This window comes from Triturus cristatus, chromosome 7, assembly GCF_964204655.1.
Source record: "Triturus cristatus chromosome 7, aTriCri1.1, whole genome shotgun sequence".
Lineage (NCBI taxonomy): Eukaryota > Metazoa > Chordata > Amphibia > Caudata > Salamandridae > Triturus > Triturus cristatus.
The window spans coordinates 347,531,537-347,558,550 of NC_140590.1; the positions used below are offsets into that span (position 1 = coordinate 347,531,537).

General features: G+C 41.5%; 1 protein-coding gene across 1 annotated transcript in view; it reads left to right on the forward strand.

Annotated features, from left to right (window-relative positions):
- CACNG7 (calcium voltage-gated channel auxiliary subunit gamma 7) overlaps positions 1-27,014 on the forward strand; it is a 185,734-nt gene that overhangs the window by 98,045 nt on the left and 60,675 nt on the right. Inside the window, exons 2-3 of the mRNA XM_085616483.1 lie at positions 16,551-16,794; positions 24,008-24,094. Of these exons, the coding sequence (XP_085472609.1) occupies positions 16,599-16,794; positions 24,008-24,094 (283 nt within the window). The 5' untranslated portion in view covers positions 16,551-16,598. The remainder of the gene's footprint in view (positions 1-16,550; positions 16,795-24,007; positions 24,095-27,014) is intronic.

Consider the following 27,014-nt stretch of genomic DNA (forward strand, 5'->3'; position numbering starts at 1 on the left):
ATGACATAAAGAGAGGAACTTATTAAAAAACAACGTTGTATATCACTAACTTCCGAATCCCATGTATGTGCGTTGCATCCGCTTACACAGGACTTGGACATCGGGAATGAGATGTAAATATACACAAACACCACGGGTATGACGCACACGACAACCACCTACGTGTGTAAACTCAGCCTCTAAATGCAACTGGCTTGATATATACATGGTAATTCACAAAATCTGAATTTACACTTGCAAATTCATTTACTCATATACAATATAATGTCAGTATGATGTAACAATGTTCTGGAGTAAGCATTCTACAGCAGCAGAGAGTGAATGGTTATTCCTGCCAGGAGCAGGAGTAAAGCTTCTTTTCAAAGTGGAAATAGAAAGAGAATAGCCCAAAATTGATGGGGCTATAAACGACGGAGTTTACTTTTCCCATTAGGAAAAAAAAGCAAACAAGTGTGTTTGCACTTAATTGGATAGCACAGAACCAAATGTACGTTTGCAAATTTGCTTACTCTGCTATTTGTTTCACAGAAGAATTGCTAAACTTTGCAAAAGCTGATTGTGAGGATCACTTCTGGAAACCTTGATAATATTAAAAAAACTCAGGGGCAGATTTACAAGCCCCATGCAACACTTTTATGCCGCTGTTGCGTGACTTTTGTGACGCAGCGGTGGCGTAAACAATGCACCACCATGCCACAGGTTTACAACGTGACGCATCTAGTGAGATGCGTCACGTTGTAAAGCCCTGCGCTACATTATACCTGCGTCAGGTATAATGTACACAGGGTGGGCGTTCCGTCGCAAGGAAGCCCTGTAAAAATGACGCAGATTTCACTGAGTCACTTTTACGTCCCCGCTGCGTCAAAATCTTACGCCTGCTTGCAGCAGCTGTAAGGAGTGACGCAGCACAGCAAGCATAGGGCGCCCCTGAGCAGTGCTGGAGTTGCGTCGCGCTTGCGACACAACTCCAGCACTGCGTCACCTTTACGCCGTCAGATGCGTCACGCATCTCTCTATCCTTGCGCCACGGTGCGCCGCATGGGAAATGCGGCACATCCATCGTGGCGCAAGGGGTTTTAGCCGTCACGCAAAATAACTGGCCCATCCCTGCTGATATGCAGGGATGCGCCACTTATTGTAAATCTGCCCCCCAGTATTTTTCCTTGAACCATGTGCGAAAACCGATTTTTTTAATAGGACACCTTGACTTTGCATTCCTACTTTATGGTATGCATAATGTATGCAGGGATAAATCATAACTGTGTCTGCATCAGCCATTTGTTTATAAAACACAGTCATACAGAGGCACACTTAAAACTTGCCAGAATATACAGCTATTCTTGTGAATTGGCCACACCTTGTATATTCCGTGTGTAAATAATGTGGCTAAGAGTGTACATTGCGGGGTTGTCGCACTCTAGGAATAAAAGAGCAGCTCAGAGTCTGAATGAAGGAGCAGCTCCTGCATAGAAGTGCAAAGCAGAGCAACAACTACCTCAAATAACATCTGAAGGTCATTTGACATCTAACATTGGGGTATATTGGGGTTAAAGATGCGTTATAAATGTAATGTTGGTGCATTTATTACTTGCAGCATTTTTGTGTAAGAACATGTCAGGCATGAGCATGATTGGGAGGTAATAAGGGACATTTTAGAAGCTGAAGTCAAATATTTTTGTAGGTTTTGTTACTCAGGGGAGTAGCTTCGTCAGTAAGATGGGGGGAGGGTGAGCTTCAGATTTCCCAACTATATACCGTTAAAATATATTATACCCCAAGCAGGGTGCATGAGAGGGTCTTAAAGGACAGTATAAAGGAGGGAGAGAAATACAGATTGGTAGAGGTGCTATATGAGAGAAATCACAATATTTTGAAAAATAACCAACATGTTTGAGGACTTTAAAAACAGAGGGAGAGAGTGTGTATTTGATTTTGTCTGTGTGTATGTAAAAAGTCCTGGTGAAATCTGACAGACACCTCCCCTAACCCGACTGAAAGCACCTGTTCTCAATAAATTACCAGAAAATAAATTTATTAGGGTGGATGTAAAAGCCCAAACACACCAACCCCCCAGAAGCTTCGCCCCTGATGTTACTACATTTTCAGATTCCAACCTTTCAGACACCACGGCTCTGCCAGTCTCTCGCTAGCACACCCCACTACCCCCACATACACAAATGAAGAGCAGGGGCTGCGCCTTCTCGCACTTGGCTCCTAAATACCTCCTACAGCACATCAGAGCCTCCTCCTCTCTTCTTGACTTTCACCAGAGGCTGCAATCATGGCTTTTCGTGTAAGCCTCCCAGGGCTGGCCTCATACAGCTGCCACAGAGCACCTGGATACCCTCACAGGTGGTTAGCGTACTATGACAATACTGATAACATAACGGATTCATGCAGCATTATTTTTTTTAAATGTTAGGACATTTTGTGGTAGTAATTTGCAGTTATTTTAAATAAAGTTGAAAGATTGTTAAGCTAAGATAAAAAATTTGCAGAGCAATGTTGGAATTTTTGGGTTTATTGTCATAGTGTGTTGAAGCAGAGGTTGAGTGGTGCTAGACCCTTTTCCCTGGGCCTTTGGGCCGATGGTACTTGTTGGAGTAGGGAGGATCCGCTACAGAATGCATGTTTGAATCTCTAAAGTCTGGACCCTGGCTGACGCAGAGTTATGACCCCAAAGTGCTCCATTGGTTTCCTATCATAATCAGTCAAAACAGTTCTCATTAATCTATGGAACTGTTTTCAGAAAAAAGGGCTCAAGTCTTTGGTTTTGCTATGGCTTACGTCCAGTCCACACAGTGAAAGGATACAGTAGCAAGGGGTGTTAACATTGTCTAGAGCAATAGTGTGATGTCTTGGCAGTTCAGGGAAGTTCAGTGTGCATAGACTCCTGCCATGCCATTGAACTCTGGAAATAATATCCAACAGGTCCTTTACATGGAAAACCCATAGATGGTGGAGGAAATATGGCATTTACAGTGGACCATGGATTATTTCTGTTCGCTGATTTCAAGCGAGCAGAAGGGCATATTCTCTGTACACAGCGCTGTCGCTTACAGCCCCAAGGCTGGCCAGCTAATTTCTTTAAACCAGCTAGAAAGGGTTTTGTAGGATTGCTTTGAATTGTTTGAGTTTTGGATGTATTTGGCCACCGTGGACATCTCTCCAATGACATGCTGGTGTCAGTCTCATTCCTCTGGTGTGTTGGGGGCCAATGGTTCCCAGTAGTTCTCTGGAAGGTTGATAACACATACACTTGAAACATCAAGCCCTAATGGTTTGGAATGCACAAGTTGTATCTGACACATCCCAGTGCTGGTTGGGTCTTACACATGGAGGCTTTTTTTCAGAGGACATAAAAGTTTGCGGAGCACAGGACGCTGGAGCAGCCAAAAGGACCACAAAGGGTCGAATACTAGGGAACTTGGGGTTCATCTTTTCCATTTGGGCTGTAGTGGGTAAATAGGATGTCAGTTCAGGGAGAATAAGCCTGCCATGACCGAGTGCTGCTCATCACTGATTCATCTGTAATTCTGGATGGCTGGAAAGTCTCCCTTGGGTGGCGGATACATTTCTCCTCTGGAACTCGCTATTTCCATCAGAAAGCATCCTTGGCCATTGGGTTGAAGTGGGCAGGTGTGGTGGACTGCATTGCTGGCTTCATGTCCTTCACTCAGGCAGCTTCCCAGCACTGCAGACAGTTAGTTGAGAGTATCTCCACCGCACCTTTGCCATAGCTTGGTAGGGAAAACACCTTAGGGATTCGGATCCCTTTTGTGGACGCCCCACATGGCATGTTGAGTTTGTTTGCATGATAATGAATTGTGCCCAAAGGCTGGCTTCTGGGAGCTGGACAGGTGTGCAGATTACAAGCAACACTCATGCTCCTACAGTACATCTTAGTGACTTTTCGTCTAAGCATGGGAGACCTCGTTGCTGCTGGAGATGGCTGCTTGGGGCTATATGTGCATTCAGTCCCTACAGCCAGACAGATGAAAACTGCCTTTCGAGGACACATGATTTGCAAGCTAACAAGCTCTTCTTCCGCTGTGGTGGAACTATGACAACCAATACTAAATACAGAGATGCGTCAGAAGGCTTTGGCTCTGTAGGATAAATACAGGGACCCCTCATGAAACCAGAGCATGAGAAGGCTTCATCTTACATCTCAAGCACACACTGGATGGGATAAAAAGTTTGTTCTCACATGATCATACTGAATTTCAATATAGACAAATCACCTTCTTTGGTGTGGAATAGGGAAAAGGTGGTAAGCGACTGTTCATCCTGATAATATATTTTTATATGAATTCTGAGATCTGGGGTTTTTGTTAGTCCTTTTTAGGACTAATGTCAGGAAATGTTTCAATGATTTTGGAAGGTTTTGGTTTATTGCTGTCTGCATGATACACTTGTTTGTGGTCACACACATTGAATATGAATATGTAACACACTAGGGTTATCGCTGAGCATTTAGGCTATAACTTAGACTAATACTAACCATTTTGGACTAATACTGGAAACTGTTGGAACAGCTGTTTAAATCTCTGATGACTGACTTAATTAAGCTATGCCATTGTTGGACTTCTACGCGGATGTTGGTACCGCTCTTTGTGTCATTGTTTTAGACTAACTTTATGTAGTTTAGGTGAAGCATTTTTATATTACGTTTGATGAATTGTAGAGCTAAAGGAGCTGCATGTCAGATGACGCATTGTTGACTTAAGGCCCCAGTTTTAGGCGAATGGTACATTCCGTTTAGCCTTCCCTTTTTGTATCTCCCATCACCTCGTAACTAGGCCCTTCACTCTATGCCTTATACTTAAATGTGCTTAGAAAACATTCTAAGCACTCGACTATTTTCTTTCAAATCAAATACATTCCTCCCGTGCCCTTAGCCACCAACCCAGCTTCCTCAAGTGATTGACGTATCAAAGTTTTGGAGCAAACTATAGTATACTAGTAAAAATACATATGTGTCATGCACATGCCTACGCATTGCAAGAATGTACCAGTAGGCATGTGATTTACAATATCACTATGTGCTTATCAGAGACTAACATGACGTGTAACTTTCCTGATTTTTGCCCATGTTTCCAAAATTAAATTTCAGATTAGATTAGCAAATAGGTTGGCACATAAGGCCTTCATTTCAGCCTCTGTGGTGCTACCAGTGAGGTAATACGAAACCCAGAAATTCTGATTTCATGGCTGGGGCAATTTCTAGGTGCAGGTGCGGAATTGAAGTATTATGACAACATGCACAATATGGAAACTGAAAGTGGCACAGAAATCTCATTTTCACTACTGATACCCTATGTTTTCCTATATTTCAGCCAGTTTTACCCAGACACACTTTGCCAGGTGAAATGTATCTTTGGAAAACCTGGGTGTCATAGAACATGTGGTAAAACCACATATCTCAGAATACTTGCAGCAAAACGTCAGCCAAACCGACAATTCTGAGATGCTTCAAATAAAGGCCCCCACAACGCTAAGGATGCCTGGCCTTCACCTTGGGGGTGCCCAGGAGTGGACGCCTCACAGGGAAAAGCCAGGATGGGTTCCACAGCGGTATTCGTACAAGCGCCGAGAGACCTCCGGGTAGTTGTGCGCTATACAAGTATCCATACATTTACATTTACATTACACAAAGGGGCAACTGTTTCTTTTCTCGGTTGTTACAATTAAATCATCTTATTTTTCCCATGCAATGGCTTCTCTTCTAGGCCGTGGCAGAATTTCAATTACGCTGGGGTGCTGTCGGGCGGAAAGTGCCTTTTTCTACTGCGGCTTGTGCTGCGACCCAGGAAAAGGGCCACAGCACAAGCGGCAGTAGAAAAGGCACTTTGTAAATACTCATGCACTGTGTGCCTGGCACCATGTGGAGCCTGGCACACGGTGCATGGATGTGTGGGGGGCACTACATGTGTCACCCATGCCAATTAGCACTGGTCCACAGGGGACGGGAGTCCTGCTTGGGGCCACCAAGTCCGTTTCTGTCTGCCTTTCCATGGGGGTGGGACCACCATGAAAAGTCACATCCTAATCCCTATAGTGGTGCCTGCATAGGCATTGGTTCCATTGTAGGAATAGGAGTTCGACTGCCTGAAAATACTGTCCTCATAAAATAGTAGCAAGGCAACTGTCAATGCAAGGATATTAGCAAAGATACTCTGCATAATTAGATATTGTCCCACAAAACTGTGGCAGGATAGAGCTGACCTCTGTAATCTGAGCACAAGTTTATCGTTTTACGAAGCCATTTGATTATATAAATGTCATACTCTTGATTTTTTGATCTATACAACAAAACTGATCCTCTCCAACTCTTCTTGTACTTCAGATGCTTCAGTAATGTTCTGTTTTTGGTTTGTTAAGTGTGTGATTGTTTAAACCTGGGATTGCGCTTTACAATTTACACCCATGATTCTCATGTTTTTGTATTTATATGCACATTTACTATCGTATACTATATTATTTGAGAGTAGGCTATCAGAAAGTCAAATGCCTTTTGAAATGTTTCACCTTAATAGATTAAAGTTGTTTCCTAATACATATAAAGTTGTAAAAAAAAAATCAGAGAAAGAATATACGTGCCTCAAAAAAACACTCCTAGCAGAATGGCCTGAAAGGTGTGCATACTAAATATCAAAGTCAGAAAATAGAGGTACTAAGGGCCGTATAATGAGTTTGGTGGTCCTCCTGTCGGCCATCGAGTGCCGTGCCACAAGGAAGAACTCCAAGCCCGTTGTGCACCCACCCGATGGATTATGAGTGTAATCCAGGACAGGTGGGTGGTGCTGCGGTGGTCTCACAGCGGCAGCTGTATAAGGCTCATAGGAGAGCCTTAAAGATGACCGCTGCAATAACAGCGAGTCTGCAGCACGTTCCTGCACAGTTTGGCATGTATGTCACACCATACAGAATGGGGGTGCAATTCCAGGGGAGCACAACATGTGCACCCCCACATGCACACCTTGGCCCATATCTGGCAGGGGGCCCTATTAGGCCCCCTTTACTTCATGTCTGCCACCGTTTTGATGGTGTGCACACCCACATGAAAAGGGCGGTGGATATTTAGGTCGTAATATGCTCTGGGGTGCCAGCATCGGCAGCCACCAGCATATTCAGGCTGGTTGCAGACCGCCGGCACAGCAGGATCCTCGGTCCGACCGCCACACTCAGAATAATGCGGGTGGACCTGCAGTGGTGACGGTAGTTGGACCGCCACCGCGAGTACGGCGGTCTGGAGGGCCTCTGTACTAGTAAGAAGGTCCTTAATATCGAGGACAGAATATCGAAAAAAATATTGACAGGTAAGTCAGTCTAGATTTTTAAAATCTAACTCCACATATATGTACCTACACGCTACAAATAACTTCGAGGTACATTGATGTGGAGGTAGGAATAGCAAATCCATACTTCCCTATAGCACTTACCTTTTCATATTTTGTCCGATGATGTTCTGGCCTCGATATTCTTGTATGTCAATATTCTTCATGTAGTACAATCACCTGAAACATTATGTGACAGAATAATTAAGCTCCTGGACAGGTGAAAGGCAAAACATAACAAACATTACAAACTGATAGTTAATATAGTTCCTCAAGAAGTTCATATCTAATTAATAATAATGGAAGACCCCATTGTTTTATGCCCAATTTTGTATATGTATTTATTATTTGATCTCCATTTTGCCTGCAAATAAATTGATGTTAGTTTGTCAAGGTTGCACAGATGCATAAAAACACGTTTTTTGAGGTTGTAGAAGTTCAGCCAACATGTGTTTCACCCTATAATGGCAAGTGAGCTAAGGACTTTTTCAAGGCTGAAAAAGAAGACCGCCTATACAGAAGACAATGAGAAGATGAGAAGAGGAACAACAATGGTACACATGAGAAAAGTAAAATATGTTTGCAAGATTGAGACACTGTAATCGTATATTGTATTGTAAAGCAGCGTGATGCACATGTGTCTGTGTGTAGTGAAAATTAAACGAAATGCCAGGAGGAAATATTCTCCTGTATTCACAAGTCGGTGTAGTTGAAGGCACAGGTGAGTAGGAGAAGCTTAGGTGAACATCTGTAGTAGTACCTATTTCATTAAGCTCAATTAATGGCTAACACATCAGGTACTAACAGGTCTCCAAATGCAGAAATAGATTAATCAATTGTCAAGCTAGTTAACCGCAATGGCAACTGAGTGGGATCCTGTGAATAGAACTGCTCTATGGGTAGGTAAGAATCATGTAACTGGCCCTAAAAAGGCTAGCAGAAAAAACAAATCTTAAAAAAGGGAGCCAAAACTTATTGCAGAAAGCAACATGAGAGTTTGGGGGCTCACTAAAGGAACGTAGGTGGCACATGAAACAAGCATTTGCAATGCATTAGGTCTCGCATTTACGCCAGTTTGAGCTATTGACATTGCAAATAACAATGCCTATTGGCATTGTCATTTACAATGCCAATAGTTTTAACTCGTGTAACTGCGAGACCTATTGCATTGCAAATGCTTGTTGCCTATGAAATGGGTGTTTATTTTGACAACGGATGTTATCTGCTTTTATTGTGACAACAAATGTTATGTACTTTAAAATGTCTTTTCCCTAAGACATAGACCTGGGCATAATTGCTTTCTTTGTGATATTTTGCCAAATATCATTTTTTTCCACGCATGGGGAAATTAACGGATTTCCTCAGAATCACGGAGGGATTGTGACGATTTAGCAAGCATTGGCTAAGCCAAATAGGTCTTGCATTTCAGACTATTCACGTTGCCTTTTGTTCATGTTGCACACTTTGGGTATTGCCGATTTGTAGCCATGCTGTATAGCAGTATGGCTGCGGGGCAGCATTGCTAAAAAATGATAATAAAAAAGGTCTATGATGCATCCCGCATTGGTTAAAAAAGGAAATCATTAGCACCTAGCGGTGCCGTAGCACGTTTTTAAAATAAGTTCTTGCCACACTACAAAGCATCCGTGCTGTTGTACAGCATGACTACTACTAAATATTGTCAAAGCCAATATCTCTCGTAGGCGAGACGTATTAGCTTTGCCAAGACTTTTTTAAGATGAAGCTCTACATGGCTACAGATTTTGCCTGGGTGCAGTGCAGTAAATGGGGCTAATCATGTCTTTGATTGTATTTAGAACGAACAGTGAACTGCTCTAAACAAAAGTTTTGAATGAGGTTGGCGGTGAAAGAGGTTAATGATTGAGAGCGTCGTCGATGACAAAGGGCTCATTGTGCGAGAAGGATGTTTTGCTGGTTATAGTGCACCTACCCACTAGCAATTAAGTTACGGCAGATGCTCAGTCGAATGCTTCAGGCAGTCTGCTCCTGCTTAGGCTGGAGATTGCAGTTAATGAAGACAGTGCAGGGCCAATAATGAGTACAGCAGAATACTCTTTTAGACTGGGACTTTAATTCCTACAAAGTTTCTGTAATTTTTGTATGCATACATCTTCAATATCATGTATGTATTCCTCTTAGTTCAATTTAAATGTATATGCTTTCAGAACACAGTCTAGAAAGGATCTGTGCATTCGAATTCATCCTGAGAGAGAAGTAAATATGTCAACTATATAACAATTCATAAATAAACGTGTGCTGAGAACCCTGCGTTTGTGCTTGGAGGGTGGGAGGAGGGCACCTAACGTGAAGCGGAAAGAGGGAAAGCCAAAATTAAAAAGAATCAGCAACAGAAGGGAAATGCTGCTTTCGTACTATTTTCACTTGCAACAAATATTTTTTAAAAATTACACACGCACCCTGATGCCCCTCGGCGATGTCCGTGCTGTAGAAGATTAGAGCCCGATAAGGGAGGGGGTGGCAAATGGTGAGCACTTTCGCGGGCGCTTTGATGTTCGCAGTGGCCGCGCGGCTCACTGAGAACATCAAAGCGCCCGCGAAATGTACACGCAGGCTGCCAAATGGTGCGCGCGCCCGGCACACATGCACTGTAGTTGGGGGCCTGAAAAGCACTCGTTTGCACTTCCAAATCCCCGTTTTCTATAGCTCTCGCCAGAGCAGCGCTAAAGCGCTGGCTCAGGCGAGACCTAAAAACCTTGTTGGAATAGTTCCGTGTATATGTTTTCATTGACATGGAGAAAAAAAATATAATCAAACGCTATGCTATAATATTTTGCCAGGGCTGAAAATTGAAAAGTAGTGCTATCTGCAGAGTACAGAAACACGTTGGAGTCTGAAGAATAAATCAAGGGGAGTCTGTGATTTATTAAAAGCCCACTCATCAGTTATTTAAAAATATTGCAACTCAGCTTGAAGAGGACTTGATCCTCATCATGTAATAGTCAGCATACAATCACTTACTGGTCCTGCTTTCATGTCATATGTGATGACCACTGAGATGCGGTTATCAGGTTATGGGACACAGCACCTGGTGGTGTGATGGGTGAGAGTATGTGAGAGATAGACACGTTAAAGGGGCTAATCATAGATGGCCCAGTAATCCATAAGGCAACATGTGCCAGGCAAGATGCTATTAAAGGAGCAAAAAAGATGCCAAAAGAGCAGAAATGGGAACTTGTGACGAGAGCAGTAGTCATGCACCAGTTTCTTGAGTTATTATTAATATGATTAAAACAGCATGGATGCTGCCTACTGCTGAACAAATGTACACAATGAAGACGGAGGGAAGTGGAAGAGCAATCAAGGCCGGCAGCTTGAAAAGAAACTTCAAGATCTTTAAAAGGCCCAGATTCAACCTATTCCTGCTAGACCAAATAAAGGATCCATTTGGAGCAGGGGTTCAAATCTGAAGATTCTCTCAAGATCCCAAAGGTGCCAAAAGGTGGGCAAGAAGCAGCTGGTTAAGCTCTAGTCAGATTGGTGCTGAGGCCCAATTTTCTGCTGCGCTTGCAGCTTCCACAGAAGTGGTTAACTTTCCAACGAGATAAACAGAGGAGTTTGGTTGGTTCAACACTCTCTTTTATACATGGGGCGAGCTTCTATATAGAGCCAGTTTAGATTTTCCAGGACTGGGTTGATGCATGTAATTCAAGTCAAGTTTCCGAGTAAAAAGCGCTACTAAGAGATGGGTAAATGACATGGAAACTCAGTAAGGAAGGCATTTTCACAATCAATTATGCCGGTTCTCGATGTTTATATCTAGGCACATTTTTGTCAGGTAAAATCTGAGGGGTTTAGCCTAGCCTATCTGAGGGAGATTCCTACGACTTGCAACGGGCACGTGTAGGGAAGGGGTTGGTAGCATCAGAGATAGAATTGAGGAGAAGTCAGGCGGAAGGTACTTTGGAATCCTTCAAAGCCCTACTTGGAGCAGAGAAGAATGGTGTTGCGTAACTGAGGGAAACGGAGCAGAAAAGCGGCGTTGTAGGCTATGTCTCATTTGCGCTCTTTGCAAGAGCTGAAAGCATTCAGGAGCATGTTGCATGCTTGAAATAATATATATTGAGCCAACAGCTAGGATGACCCAATGTTAGACCTCTCTGATCTAGTCTTGCTGCCATTCTTTGCTGACTTTATTTAGTGATTTACACAAGCAGTATCATTTATCATGCTTAGCACATGCTGAGGGTGCCCATGTGCATACCCACTCTCTGATAGACAACAGGAGGTTGTTCTGTGGCAGGCTCTTGTAATTTCCAGCTTGCTGCTTGTCTTGCTATAAGGAAATATGTGGTTCTCTGGTGACTAAGCTCCTCTAAGGACAATCCATCTTGGGGTTATCTACTAAAGGAAGATTTGAGTGGCTTAGTTAAATTGGTGTCTCATTTTGACTAGAAAGGGTTTTGACATTTTGCTGAAGTTGGGGTGCCACAATTGTTGGAGAGTAGTTCGTGGTTTGTTTTAAGGTGCTGTTCTAGCATCAATTTAATGTTGACAGTTTCAATACAGAACTGGTTGGCATCCATCTACGGTGTGATGGTCATGATTTCTGAGAAAACTGATGGACCGATGGAGAATACGGGGTGTCCATACTGCCATTCTTGGATGTGTAAAGTCAGAAGATGGAATTGAATTGAGTCTTCTGACATTTATCACTGACATTGAGTATCAGGGTTCTTGGTGCTTACGAATGCTCGTTTAAAAGATCCCTGGTCCCCAGCAAATGACACATGTATCGACTCAATAGGTTAAGAATCTTATTTCTCTTTAAACCAATCAAAATCATTATTGGGTTCACCCCACATCAAGATTGGGTTTTTGCTAATAATTAAAGCAGATTTGCAAGCATATTATAAACTGTTTCACAAGAGTGAGGTGGGACCAACACCTGAATCGAAAGGACCCTTTTGAGTTACACCTTTCTCTCATGTAAGTCAGGCTTCCACTGAATTAAATCATCAAAAGTGCTGAAGCTCGTGCTACACTGCAAGCTAAAACGATGCAGGAGTATAGGCGATCCAGTGGCTGCCATTGGCTCACCCTTCTCTTATATGAGCACTGGCACTTAAAAAACGAAAACATGAGTACAGGCAAAACACTTTACGTTGTAAATATAAGCAATGCATGTTATGCTTTGTCAACGTATAATGTCATTCTTCCTCACCACATCTCTCTGTAAATATTCTACTGCCAATGCCAGACTCCTTTGTACACCATTTCCTGTAGGAATATTCTGTCAGTTTATACATTTCTTAAATTATGTTGCCAAAAAGAGAATTTTCTTCCGTAAAAGGGCAACTGAGATCCTTCAACATTCAGCATCAAGTAATGCTAATATTCCTATATACAGATAGGGAAAGAGACTGCAGGCAGTACCTGGATTCGTTCTGCGTAAATTACAGCGGCTGCAGTGATCAAAACGTGTCTGCTTATGCTAAATGCTCAATGCAAATGATACAATGTTGAAAGTTTAGGAGTTTGCCAACACTAAGGGCCTAATTATGAGTTTTGGCAGTGCGGGAGCAGATGGCACATCACCCTCCTGAACCACCAAACTTCACTGTAGCTCACCTGCCAGACTATGTGTAAAATAGTGGTCAGGAGGGCGGTGTGGCGGTCCCGCAGTGGTGCAGTAACAGCATTGCCGTGGGATCACCAGTGCAAGTTCCTGAATGGCATGGACTGCGCAGTCCATGCAATGCCATGCAGGAATGGGGTACAGGCAGATGGTGGGCACAACATATGCCCCCTTGCATGCACCCAAGTTCACAGGGCCAAGAGGGGCCACTGAAGGGGCCCCTTTCTTTCCTCACCGCCAGCAGTAAGAACCTCCATGAGACCACTGGCGATGAGGAAAGTCGTAATATGCTTGGCAGTGCCGCAGGGCCCCACTAAGTACATTGCCCCCCTCAGACCGCAACGCCAGCGGAGCTATGGCGGTCTGACTGGCCAAGTTGTAATCTGGCTGTCGGACCGACGGTGCAGTGGTCCCCAGACTGCCAAACTTATAATTAGACCCTAATCATATGAGATAACCAATGCAGTGTTTAAGATGTGTCCTTATGTCTGGCTGCCAGTGTTGAGGTAAATATGAGCCAGATTCGAAAAGAATTTAGCTATGAGTAGGTGTTACTTACTCTTGTTGTACTCTTAACTTACTCTTCAATTCCAGGAGCAAGCCAGGAAGACTCCTTACCTACCCCAAACGTACTCCTGGAAATCATGAGTAAGTCTGGAGTTCTACAATATCAAGTCACAGGAGAATCTTTGTGAGTCAGACACAAAATGTTCATTTTGAAGCTGAAAACATGGGACCTCATTTGCAATGAATTAGCACAGAGCAGGGCCGCAAGCCTTTTTGCTGCTCTGCCCTACACCAATTTGATAGGGCAGGAATGCACTGTATTTACAAGATATGGGGCATTCCTGTCCTTTCAGCCAATGCAAGCGTACAATTTGGTGCCTAGAGCCAACACAAGCACCCTTGCACCATAGTGCAATGGTGTTTGTGTTGTTCCCAGGATTGTTTTTATGCAGGAAGGGACACCTTCCTGCAAATAAACAATCCATGGAGGCTTTTTCCTCTTTCTCTGAGTGCTGCACACATAGAAAGAGGAAGAAACTAGGAGAAATAAAGATATGTCTCCTTGTTACGCCTCCCCAGGGGAAGCGTACAGTTTTGACGCATTCCTAAGTTTACAGATCCTTGTAAATCTCGGAATGTGTCAAAACCCATGGGTGTTGCATGCGAAAATCAAACGCAATGCTCATGGAATGCCCCCCTGAAGCACTGTAAGGCAACACAGTGACTTGCACTGCCTTGGCTTACACCATACTTACGATGCCATGAAAAGCTATCCGAAGTAGCTTTGCTTGGCATCATAGATATGGGTCTGCACTCCGCGCTGCTGGAACATCATAAAAAGTGATGCACCGGTGGTGCAAGGGGCTTGTAAATAAGCCCCATGCTTCATATCAATTGGCATGATGCTAACTGCCTTTGTAGGGGGTTCTATTCCTACTTAAGGACATAATGCCTCTGAAAAATCGCAGATTTTTGTAGGTACATGTAAAAATATAGTACCAAATTTACAAAGACTTTTGTGAATTGCAGTCTTGTAACCCTTGGAATTCAATGGTATTTATTTGTTCATACATTACACCTGCGCAAGGGTGCATTCCACGTGAGGGTGCATTCCAATGAAAAAACAACATAACATAATCGAGTTACTGCGAGATGGAGAGAGGAGTGGACAATTTCAGAAAATGTTAAAATCAAATGCATACTTAGGGTCTTATTACGAGTACGGCGGTCCACAGGACCATCGTACACGTGGTGGTTCAACCACTGCCACCACTGTGTGCCCGCCCACAGTATTCAGAATGTGGCTGTCGGACCGCCACAGGAAAGCCACAGGACCGCATGTCTGCTCGGGATCCAGGATCCTGCAGCAATCACGCAGCGGAAGGAGGCAGCAATATGCTGGCAGTGCCGCTACAGCACTGCCGTGCATATTACTAGTTGCTAGTCCACCGCCCCTTTCATGATGGTGAGCCCGCCATGAAGATGGTGGCAGAGAGGCAACTGGCCCCCTGCCGCTCTTGGGCCTAGAGGTGCATGCGCGGGGTGATACATGTTGTGCCTCCTTGGAAATACAACCCAGTTCCTGCACATTGTGGCATGGATGCCACACTGTGCAGGAATGTGCTGCAGGCACTGTCACAGTGGCATCTGCAAATAAGGATCACCTATGATCCTTATACAGTCACCGCCATGAGACCGCCACAGCACTGTTGCCCGCCATGGCTTATAGTTGTAATCCGGCGGGCAGCCGCTCGACGGGCTTTGCAATCTTCCTTTCGGTGCAGCAGTGGTGGGCCAATAGGAGGACCACCAAACTCGTAATAAGGCCCTCAATCTGAAGTATGCCTTATGACCATAGTATAGGTGCTGTTTGGAAAGGCGGGCCTTGACCTGCATACTTAATATGGAGGGTGGGGTGAAGGTTCTCAGATTTCTAGGTACAATGTTTCAATCTGTACTGCGCCACTAGAAAATGACTACTTATGTGCTCAATAGTTCTGCCAATGCTAGAGATGATGAGTAGATCTGCTAACTAGGTTGGGGTGTTTTCATTGTCTGTCTCTATGTTTGAGGCAGCAGTTTGTAAATTTAATTCTGGTTGTGAAAGGGAACAATGGAGGGAAGTCAGTAAGCCAGCGGCACATCAAGAGTAAGTCGCAGCAAATTCTTTAAGCCTCATGCCCATGCTTCTGTGTTTAATTTGTTTTTTTCTCACAATACACTCTGCCTTGAGTTGGAAAATACAGTCACTTTCAAACTTGTACCACGATCAACGCACCCCATTTTTTCCAGTGTTAAAACAAGTAGGTTTAAAGGGAAGTCATGACCTTATTGATCAGCAGATACATGTGGAGGAATGATTGGACTAGAATGCACTCTGTCTTCACTATCATAACTTTCATAGGTATGGATTTGTGAAAACATCTCCAAAACTATCCACCTTCTAAAGGTCACTCCCCTCGTGTGCCAGTAATCTTGAGCACAACAGGAAGCTTGATTTTTTGTTTTCTTTTTCATCAGAGACATGAAAAATATAATAGCAATTCTAGAGGCAAACAATTTCTAACAAATAGATAAAATCATTTGCAATTATTCATAACTACTATAATCCTGCAAATTCATGGACTACACAAGATTTACATTATATTATTGCTCTATGAGATGCTTTATATTCAGAAATGCATTCCATTAATAAAGAAATACTTATGCATCCAGAATATTTACCTAATTACATTCAACACAATATTATTCTATTAGGCTCTGTAAACCTTATTTTGGTAACTTATTAGAATCTATTGATCCTTTATATACAGATATTAAAACAGCATTAACTTTTGCACAAAATGTACATTATGGCTTACTACTTTGCATGGAAACATATGTAAATTCAGTTATTAGAAATATATATCACAAACAAATGCCTCACCCTAATGGGACAAGCATTACTTTTCAAATAACTATTCAAATAATGACGTTCAATTAACTAATGGAATATATTTTAAAACTTGCAAATATCTTGATCATTTAAATTACTAATGCCAGATGCAGGTGAACTCACATATCGTCTTCTTCCTATTGTCTTCCAGGTAGAGCTGTGCCGAGGTTTCTTTGCTCGGCTTCCCCTGCCTCCTAGGATGAGTAACTGCAGCAGTCGAGCACTGACCCTGCTCAGTAGCGTCTTTGGAGCCTGTGGCCTCCTCCTGGTGGGCATCGCTGTGAGCACTGACTACTGGCTCTACGTCGAAGAGGGCATTGTTCTGCCTCAAAACCAGACCCAAGAAGTGAAGATGGCACTCCATGCAGGGCTGTGGCGGGTGTGCTTTATTGCTGGTAAATTACACAGTCTATATTTTTCAAGCTTGCTGAATGCTTTGTGACAATGGCAGCCTTCTACATAAAATTGTGTTTTGTGACGTTAATCTGCTGGACAGAACTGGACTCTCGGGCAATTTCAGTGTTATGATTTTATGGGTAGGAAGCAATTACCTAATCTCTAAAAAGTGTGTGTCCAATCACTATTGGTTTTAAAAAGATTGTTGTATATTGAGTATTGTTAGACTGGTGAGATTTTCACTAATTTAGTGTCAGGATTTTCTGGTGACAGGAAGCAGTTACCTTAGCTCTAAAGAGTAGGTTTGTCTGGAGTTGTTGGGTTTTTAGATTGGCACGATTCTCATAACAATATATGTTATGCTTTTTTCACTGCACCAACGTTCTCATGTGTTGCTTATTTTCAGGTTTGTCTCTCAACCAGTCCTTTTTTACCACTGTAGTACATGTTGCCCTGCATTTATGATGGAAAAAATCCAAAACGCATGTACGAGAATACAAAGAAGAAATGTAGGATTAGATCGTCTACTCATTCGTGACTTGCAAAGTTCATAGATTTCTCAGGTCTATTGCTATGCAGCTTTCTTGGCATTCTGAGGTTTTAGTTCTGTGCCGTTATACAGCCATGACTACAAGTACCAGAATGCAAAGAGAAAAATGGACTGGATGAGCAACTCATGAATGTATCAGGGAAACATGCGATATAGGCATGACCAAATCTGGAACGCCTGTTTCACCACCATGTTAGACTGCCCTGCCCATAATAGTGTCCTGTGGCTTTACGGCAACACCAATATATTTAAGTGAAAAAAGACTATTTGATGTAATCCTCATTCCCACATACCTTCAACTCTTGGCCCAGCTTTACTATTTTTTGAAGCAGACAGTTTACTGCAGAGGGCGTGTAAGTAAGTAAGAGGAAGGGCTTCTTTTCCCATTGAAATTTAGGACCCACCTACAACTATTTCTTGAACATAATTTGGAGACAAGAAGCACAGAAGCTCAATCCATGACAGCCATTTTTATTTTATAGCAATTTTATTAGTTGTTTAAGAACAAAAGAAACAGAAATGTGTGTCATCTTTCTTTGACAGTCTGCACAGTTAAAAACCAGTATCAGCACCCGCCGTTCACTCCCGCCACGCTCAATCCATGTGTGCCATTTTAAACATATGCCTTATCCTTTTTTATATCCCATTCTACAAATTTGATGTCACGTAACCTAACAGAACAAATTCCTTCTCTCCAAAATATCCACTGGGAATGAAATCAAAATGTTCATGTATCAACTGATTCGTAAAGTTATAAACTCTTAGCTGGAGTGGATTAATACCAACAGAATCAGCACGGAAATATCTTTAACAGTTAAATTGGGTTATCATGGGTCAAGAGTAGCCATTTTAGATTTCTTCTAGTTAGATTTTTAGTGTGCTGCTGTCTCCTTCTGAAGAGAATAGTTTCTAGGCGGTTTGTAGTTAACTGTGGAACTTTATCTAGACAGACCAGCATCATCTTCTTGTTTTTTTTTCTGAACATTTGCTTGGTAAGAGAGACATAATTCCTGTTATTATGGAGGACCATTTTAGATCATGTCTCCCACCCTTTTTTTAATCTTCCTTCTTTACCGTCCCCTTTGATATTTTATGTGGTTTGCAGATTTTTTATGTTGATGGTTATAAGAAGGAATTCATTGATTATTTTATGACAGAATAATAGTTTACATAAATTTGGATGTTAGTTGCTGGTGATTTTAATGACTGGTTAGACCATTTACTGATAGAAAGTCTAATTTGATATGTACTTTAATGCTTCTAAACAGTGACGTTGGTGACTTAATAATTCTTTACTATCAGACCAAACCTTTATTTTGGAAGTGACCTCTTTTATAAATGACTTTTTAAAATTTCAATCAATCCAATGATGCCTCTGTTCACAACAATTCCGACGCTTTTAAGGCATTCTACAGGGCATTCACTATTGCCTACTCAGCTAAAAAGAAAAAAGTATCTGATTCTAAATACCTCTCAGCTCTCCAATGTATTAAATCTCTTGAACATACCAATTTCACTTCCAAATCCTCCTCGAATTTACAGGAATTGATTAAAGCCAAGTCTGCCCTGAATAAGGTCGCTATGGCCGACGCTTGCAATGTCCTTCTTAAAATTAAATCCAAATACCATGGAGGGCAAAATAAATCTGGTAAAATGTTGGACAATTATTTAAAAATCAAATCGGAATGGAAAACTATTGGCCCTATTCGTAATAAGCATAAGAACAATATGATGTCCTCTGACTCTGACATTATTAATACCTTTAAATCCTATTCTGAATTACTATATACAGAAGATACATCTTCTGAGTCTGATATCAGAAGGAGATTTGTTAATGGTCATTTTCCCCCTTATTTTAATTTGCATAGAGGCACTCAACAGGGTTGTCCTATTTGACTTTTGCTCTTTCATCTTTGTTTGGAACCCTTTCTTGGACGTGCTAAATGTCATCCCTTTGTAACTGGTTTTAAATTCAACTCCCTAGAAATCAAACCCTCTGCCTATGTAGATGATATTCTGGTCTATATTTCTAATCCCTCCTGGAACCTTTTTTGCAGGAGATTAGTTTGTACTCCAGTATTTCTGGCTACAAAACAATCTTTCTACAACTAAGATTTTACCATTAAACTCTTCCTGTTATCATTATATGTTTGATAATACTAATTTTACATGGTGTCCCTCTAAGATTAAATATTTGGGAATCTGGTTTTCCTCCACCATACCCAATGCACTCGCTCATAATTTTACTGCTTTAAAACATAAACTTCAAAATCTATTGTCTTCCTGGACTCCTCTTTTTTATCCTGGTGGTCTAGATTAGATACCATGAAAATGGTGATTGTTCCTCATGTTCTTTTTAGGCTATATTTGTTACTCTTTAAAATTCCTAATTAATATTTTTCTCAAATCACTTCTATCTGTACTAAATTCCTCTGGAATAATTAACATGTCCGTATTGCTTTATCCAAGCTAATTCGACTTAAGACCGTAGGTGGTGTACGTTTTCCTGATTTTAAGTTGTATCATACTGCCTTTTTAATTTGGCAATTTTATGCTTTGACCTAAGAATTCCATGACTCTCCCATACAAACTTGGATTTTTTTTTAACATTCTTTATTACATGAATTCTCATTTCTTGATGTTGTTTTCATGTCTAATTGTACATTCATATCTAAAAATCCAATTTTAAAATACTCCTAACATCTATTTTATACAATCTTTACCCAAGGCTCTGACTTTTGTCAATTTTTCCTTGCATCTTCTATTTGGTACAATTAATTTATTAAATTTCGTCATCAATCATTTTATTTCCAACAATGTAAGGAAAAGGGTATTTTTTATGTTTATCATTTGGTCTCTCACAACTCCATTCTATCTTTTCCTCGGTTGCAAGAACAATATAACCTACCTGATTCTTGCCTACAACAATATAACCAACTACTTCCTGTGCTTCAATCCTTTTTACTAAACAACAACTTTACTTCTGATGTTACGCCATTCACTCCAACGACACCGATTTACAACATTACTCGTGATTCCATCCTCAAAGCATCTTTCATATATAAGTCTCTCTCTTCCCCTTTCCCTAAGAGGAATAAATCGTCTATCGAACTTCTATGGGAGACAGATTTATCTCAATCATTATCTGTCCACCAAAGGGATCAATTGTAAAGTAAAATTTGTAATACCTTCAAAGCTGCCAATATTACACAGTCCTTATTTGTTGTATATAATAGAGCCCTATTACTCCTTCCGTCCTTCATAAAATTGATTCCTCTGTCTCACTCCTATGCTGCTCATGTCATTCCTCTGATGGTACTTTGACCTTATTGTCCTAAAGTGAATACATTTTGGAAATCTATATGGTCAAAATCTTTATTGATATTTTCATGTAATGTTCCATTATCCATTCAAAATTTTTTTCTTGGTACTGTATCTGCTGATTTTATTAAACTTTCTGCAAAATCTGTAGTATTTGATCTTTTTATTGCACTTGGTTTTAAAGTTATACTAACTTGTTGGAAAGATAACTCTAAATGATGCTTATTGGTTTGGTGGAATCTTATCTGTGATGAACATAGAATATCTACTGTCTCATCTTCTTTGTTATTTCGAAAAATTAAACCTGATTTTTGTGGTTACCCTTTACTACTTTTCTATCTTCACACCCACCACTTTCCTAAAACTCCTGGGTTTCTTTCAACTTCTTCCCTTTCTTCCCCTTTCTTTTATTTCTTCTTTCTATCTTTTCCTTTTCTCTTTCTTTCTTTTTTGTAAATAACTCGTAAGACATAGATAAATATTATTGATTCATTTCACTAGTTCTTGTTACTAGATTTGTATTCCATAACTCTTTGTTTTTTTAGGGGATTCTTCATCCAAATGAGTTTATTAACTCTATGCTTTATTTAACTCGTTATATATTGCTTAACTCTTGTACTGTTTACTATCTTAAACTTCCAATAAAAAATATTTTACAAAAAATTGGGATGTTAAAATGCATTTAAATCATATGAATTAAATTATGTTTGCATGAATTGTATTTGATTGTAAGGATGTTTTATTTTATGTAATTTAATTTTTTTAATTCTATGGTATTTATGGTTCTAAATAATTGAGGTAAATTATTTTGATTGATTGAAGGATTTATTGTTCCTTAACAGTCGATTTAACCCACAGATAAAGTTATGACAATACAAAATACTAAATGCCCGATTACAACTTTTGGCGGTGCGAGGGCGGATGCCTCGCCACCGCTGCCCCCCCCCCCATCGCCAAGAATTGCTGCCGCCCACCCGCCAGATTACAAGTTTTTTGTATTCTGGCAGGCGGGCCACATGGCGGTCCCATGGCGCTGCTGTTTAAAATGCTCATGGTGAGCCTGACACAGCACCACCGCGGGACAGCCGGTGCATGTTCCTGCACAGGAAGAAATGCACCATGTCATGCATTTCTTACTGTGCAGGAACTGAGGATGCAGAAATGCTGGAGGGTACAACATGTGCCCCCCTGCATGCTCCCATGCGCACAGGGACAAGAGGGGGCCCTGTAGGGCCCCCTTTCTTTCCTCACCTCCAGCCTTTTCATAGAGGAAGAATCTCATGACAACGCTGGCAGTGAGGAAATTAGCTATATACTTGACGGTGCCTCAGGGCACCACCAAGCATATTGCAGACCTCAGACCACCGCAGGAGCACCAGGAAATGGTGGTTCCCTTTCGGCTGCAGTGGTGCAATGGTGGTCCAACCACCAAAGTCCTAACAGGGCTTTCGGACCACCGGTGTGGCGGTGGCCTAAATATATTCCCTATATCTAAAATATAACAAACAAAGCTCAAATCATCTGAAGAAATATATGGCCAGCAAATATCATATCATTCGATTACATAAACATTGTTGACTAGAAAGCAACAAGAAAATAGAGGCAGGAAAGCAACAAACCTTGTGGAGATAGCAACGCCAGAGCTCACCCTAAGAGCCAAACCAAGAGCCAAGTCACAGAAAGACCTGTCGTGTAAATCAAAGATGAGATCACTTGCAAAAATTCGGCAAGGCTACTTAAATAAGTTCATTTTTGTTTTTTTTCTGTGAAATTCAAGTTTTTGAACATGAAGAAGATCTAGATAAAAAAAAAAGAGATTCATGAATCCACGCAAGGCCACCTGGCGTGGCCCTGATTGGCTTCATAAAGCTCGAGTAAAGCAACGCAGCACAAATCAGTGCGTTGTCTTACTCTGTGTCAGGGAGGCATTCCATGGGCGTTGCGTGGGTGTTCCATTGAAACTTCCATGGCTTTTGGCACATCTCCAGACTTACCAGAACTAGTAAACTGGGGAATTCGCGAACAAGATACCCCTCCCCAGGTGAGGCATAACGATGAGAAATATCTTTATTTCTCCTTTTTGCTTCCTCTTTCAATGTGTGCTGCATTCTGCAACACATATAGAAAGAGGAATTGACATTGTACTCGGCTCCTTTGTATTTAACCTATTTGTGACCTTGCTTCCACCTTTCATCTGCATCAACAGTTTGCACATTATTTTGTGCAAACGGTCACACTCCACATTTAAAATGGTCCTTTAATTAGGCCAGGGTAAACTTAAATTACGCAGGCGTAATTTCATGAATTTTGCGATATAAGTGTCACGCAAAATTTCCAAAATGATGCCATGTTGCGTAATTATGCAACTGTTTGTGGTATAATTATAGCATGGGACGCAGACGATCAGAACGTGAGCGTATGTTGTTAATGACAATCATCTTTTTTGTGCTATATTTAGAATAAAATGCATCCTTTGGTCAAAAATTGACACTAAATCGCATTGACACTAAGCCGCACTTTGTGGCAAAGTATAGCACTAAATGTCATATTAACATTTCACAAAAATAAGAGTACATTGATTTTATTTTCCCAAAATTTCACTTGCGCCCAACATTTTAAATTCTTCAATGTTACAGTCTCCCGAATGGCAACCTCCCACTTGTCCACTGCCCGGTGAAAAGGTACAAGTGATGCTCCGTACACACACCCCTGCTCGCTGTTCTCTCAAGTTCTAAAATGGAGATATATTTCCTGAGTTCTGCAATGCAGCCAGTTGAGGGATAAGGCGAGGACGGAAGACAAAGTCAGCAGTAGCCAGCCTCGTTCTCCCGATTCCTATGTTATTAATACATTCTGTTAGCAGCGTCTATTTATAGACCAATGATAGAGAAATCCCTGCATAAGGGAATTCATGAAAACCTTTGATGCTGCTCCGGGCTCATCAGAGCCTGTCAGATTGCTGCAGACGCTTTCCAAGGCGCTGAAAGCAAAGATTACTCGTTTCTTGATGCACATCAATTTTAAGGAGCCTCAAAGTACACGAGGCGCGGTCACGCCTAAGAAGCACAATTAAAAAAAAACCTGTTACGTTGATCACCGGGGAGAACCCCTGGGAGCGGAGGAAAATTGAAAAAAAGAGCTCAAGCGGAATATTCCATGGAAATACTTCGCATTGTCTAAGCACAACTGAACATGGGCTGAAATGCTCTTTTTTTGCTGCGGAAGGTGTGGGGCTCACTGTCATTAATGTATATTCTCTATATGTACATTCACCTATCAATGTTAGTAAAAAGAAGAAAAAAAAGCCTACTTTTCACCCTTTCCTTATATTCTTTCTGCAGGAAAAGAGAAGGGCAGATGTGTGGCGTCAGAGTTCTTCCATGGCCCGGACACAGATATTGTGACAGAGAACACGGCCAATATCCTCAGTGAGTTGGAAAAGTATTGGCTTCATTTCTAGTGATTATTCTGGGGGCAATAGTGCAGTCGGTGCCACACATTATTACTGGCACTGATAGAATGGATTGCATATTCCACTTCTCTCCATAAAACAAACCCCATTTGTATACGTTTCCATTTACATAAAAACTAAACAAATTAAAACATTTGGATGAGACTTGACTTTTTGGAATGTTATTGGAAACTAGGCTTTTGCTCTTACAATTGATCCATCGTCTTAAAGTAGTTTGTGTAATTGATTGCATGATATAGTTTGTTAATGTAGGAGAATTTGTGGTTTAGTGGCTATTCAGCAGACTTTGGAAGTGGAGGACGTGGGCTTCAAGCAAGGGTGGAGCCTTACTGAAGAAAAATCGATCCTGGGCAAATCACTTAGCCTCCCTGGGGCTAAAATTGTAAATGTGTGTGATATCAATACGATTGTGCGTCTGTGAAATCAAATGTAATGCCAGGGTATGATTCAAATGACTAAAATCGGCAATTGATGTTTGCGATTTAGTGTAGTCCAAGTATCTTCCATTAATGTACAGCACTCTTTTGAAGAAACTGTGCACATTAACCAAATATCTATGAAAAATAAAAGATGCATACAAATGTTTATCCTAAAAACACATTCCTTTATGAATTGCAACCATGCTTTGACAATATGCACCCAGGTTCCAGGTCCATACCAAGGGTGAACAGGACCACCGGTAGGATGCCCTGTCATCTTTAGTCATTCATATCACTATTGTTGCTTGAATAATTAAACACATTGAGAGTCTCGCCTCCACCCTGAAAAAGGCAAATTTAAATTGCTGTGCCTTGGAGAAGCAGCCTTAGACAAAGTGCTGGGTTCATAACGCTCCGCAGGACGCACCGCAGGGCAGAGACGAGGGAAGTAGGAGATGTCCAAGGGATGCCAGTCCATGCAAATTGATCATCTCTATCTGAAAGCAGGCTTGTAGCTGTCTGAAACTGACTGTTGCCGGGGCACTTTCTCCATCTGAATAGCACACCCCTGTTGGTGCACTTATAATCGTTATAATATATCCAGTTGAACATGTTGTTTAATGTTTCTCCTTCCAAGGATCCCTAGTAAAGGTACTAAAACCTCTTGATTAAAAGCTTGTACAGTGGCAGAATATCAACTAAAGCGCCATACAGAAATAGAATAAAAAAGGTTGTTGTAGTTCTTTAATTAGTGGAAAAAGTTGAATTTTTCTTAAAAAACACCAATTGATTCAAATGTTTAATTAGGCATTTTAAATCATCCACAGTAAAATGTTCATAAGATTTCACATTTTGTTATAGAGTTGTTAGTGTGGGATACAAAAGTTCATCCAAAAGCCTGAAGCCTTTCAAACCAAAAAGGCCCTTTGGCGGGGGGCAGAGTTCATTAGCAATTTGAAGCAGTGTTGTCCATGTTTTTAGGAAAGCTGTCTCAGGGCATGTGCTGTACATCCAGTGAGACCGCATTTACTAATCATTGAACTACAATCCCCTGTTTCTCAGTGGCAGCCTGTTGACGTTGTGCCACTGTATGAACTTCTTTTAATCTTAAAATTGACCTAGTAGCCACATCGCCACATTCTCTGTTGAGCTGATGGATTCTGGAGCGGACAGACGTTGGGGCTTTCGGAGGAGCTAGACCAAGCTACTTCCCTTTGGATGACCTAGACACTCACCCAAGGCTGGTAGCCTTAGCGGTGAACACAGTAGTCAGGGCGCATACATATTGTGGCCACACAAGACCTATTCTCAATGTTTTGGAGCATTCAAAACACTGGGACACACATGGCCGCTCCCTGTTTGAATAGGCCTGACTCGCGTGGCAGGGTCAGAATTTCAGTCCTTCTCTCCTGCTGTTAGGTCTGTCTTTCCTAACATATGAAAGAATTCTCGAAAGTACAGAAAGTCAAAAGCCAATCATGTGTCTGTGGAGAGTGTAACAGAGATCGACATTCTGTAGACTTTTAAGCTTGTTACAAGAAGTATGGCTATGTTGAAGTGAAAGAGTCTGGGTTTAAGAGATATATATACCTTAGGTACCAAATATAGGACCTCCTACTCTCGTAATGTACTGCCAATTGACCAGAGCCTGCTCTACTTTTATGGCAGTAAGTAGGACATTACTCTGGACATACACAAGAACATTTGGTTGGTTAGGTACAGTGGAAGGGTGGAGGTTGAGTAGTGGAAGACTTACAAGTAAGTGTATATTTCCGTGTGCGTTGGAATGAGGAATAAGTCATTGGGTGCCTTTCAACAAAGATATACTTATTCTCCAGTGAATAATTTCACATTGAACTTGCACAATGGCTAGTAAATATTGGGAGATCAACACACACTCTGGTTCATTCATTGTTGGAAAGGCAAACTGCAGTTCTCATCCACCATCAAATTGTATCACTTAAATAGCTCCATGATATTCTATGTTACTTTGTAGTTAGTTTGTGCATTATTTTCCCACACTAGCTACAATGTTTCTGACATTTAAAATAGTGCCACTGTATTGAGGTTTGTGTGAGTTAATTCCTCTTTAAGAAAAGCTTTACATTCCACAGTACAACTAGAGGAAGTGTGCATTTCAACCTTTGATATTCCACCTTACTACAAGGACGAGAAGTGTAAGTGACTGGTGAGAGCAACTAGGCGGATTGTGTGCTGGTATGTCAGGCAGTTTGCTCCCTCCCCCACTTTTTGATTGGTTCCACGTTGAGTTATTGGGCCGCCCAAATGTAAGTCTTACTCTCTACTGAATAAGGACAAATATCTTCAAACTCATGTCTAGAGATACACAGCACTGGCTGCCACAACAATGGATAACACTGCAAAGAGTTTCAACTAAAGTGAGTGTCCTCCTGCACTGTATTTAATGCAGTGCCTCTGGGCATGTTGCGTGCTGGT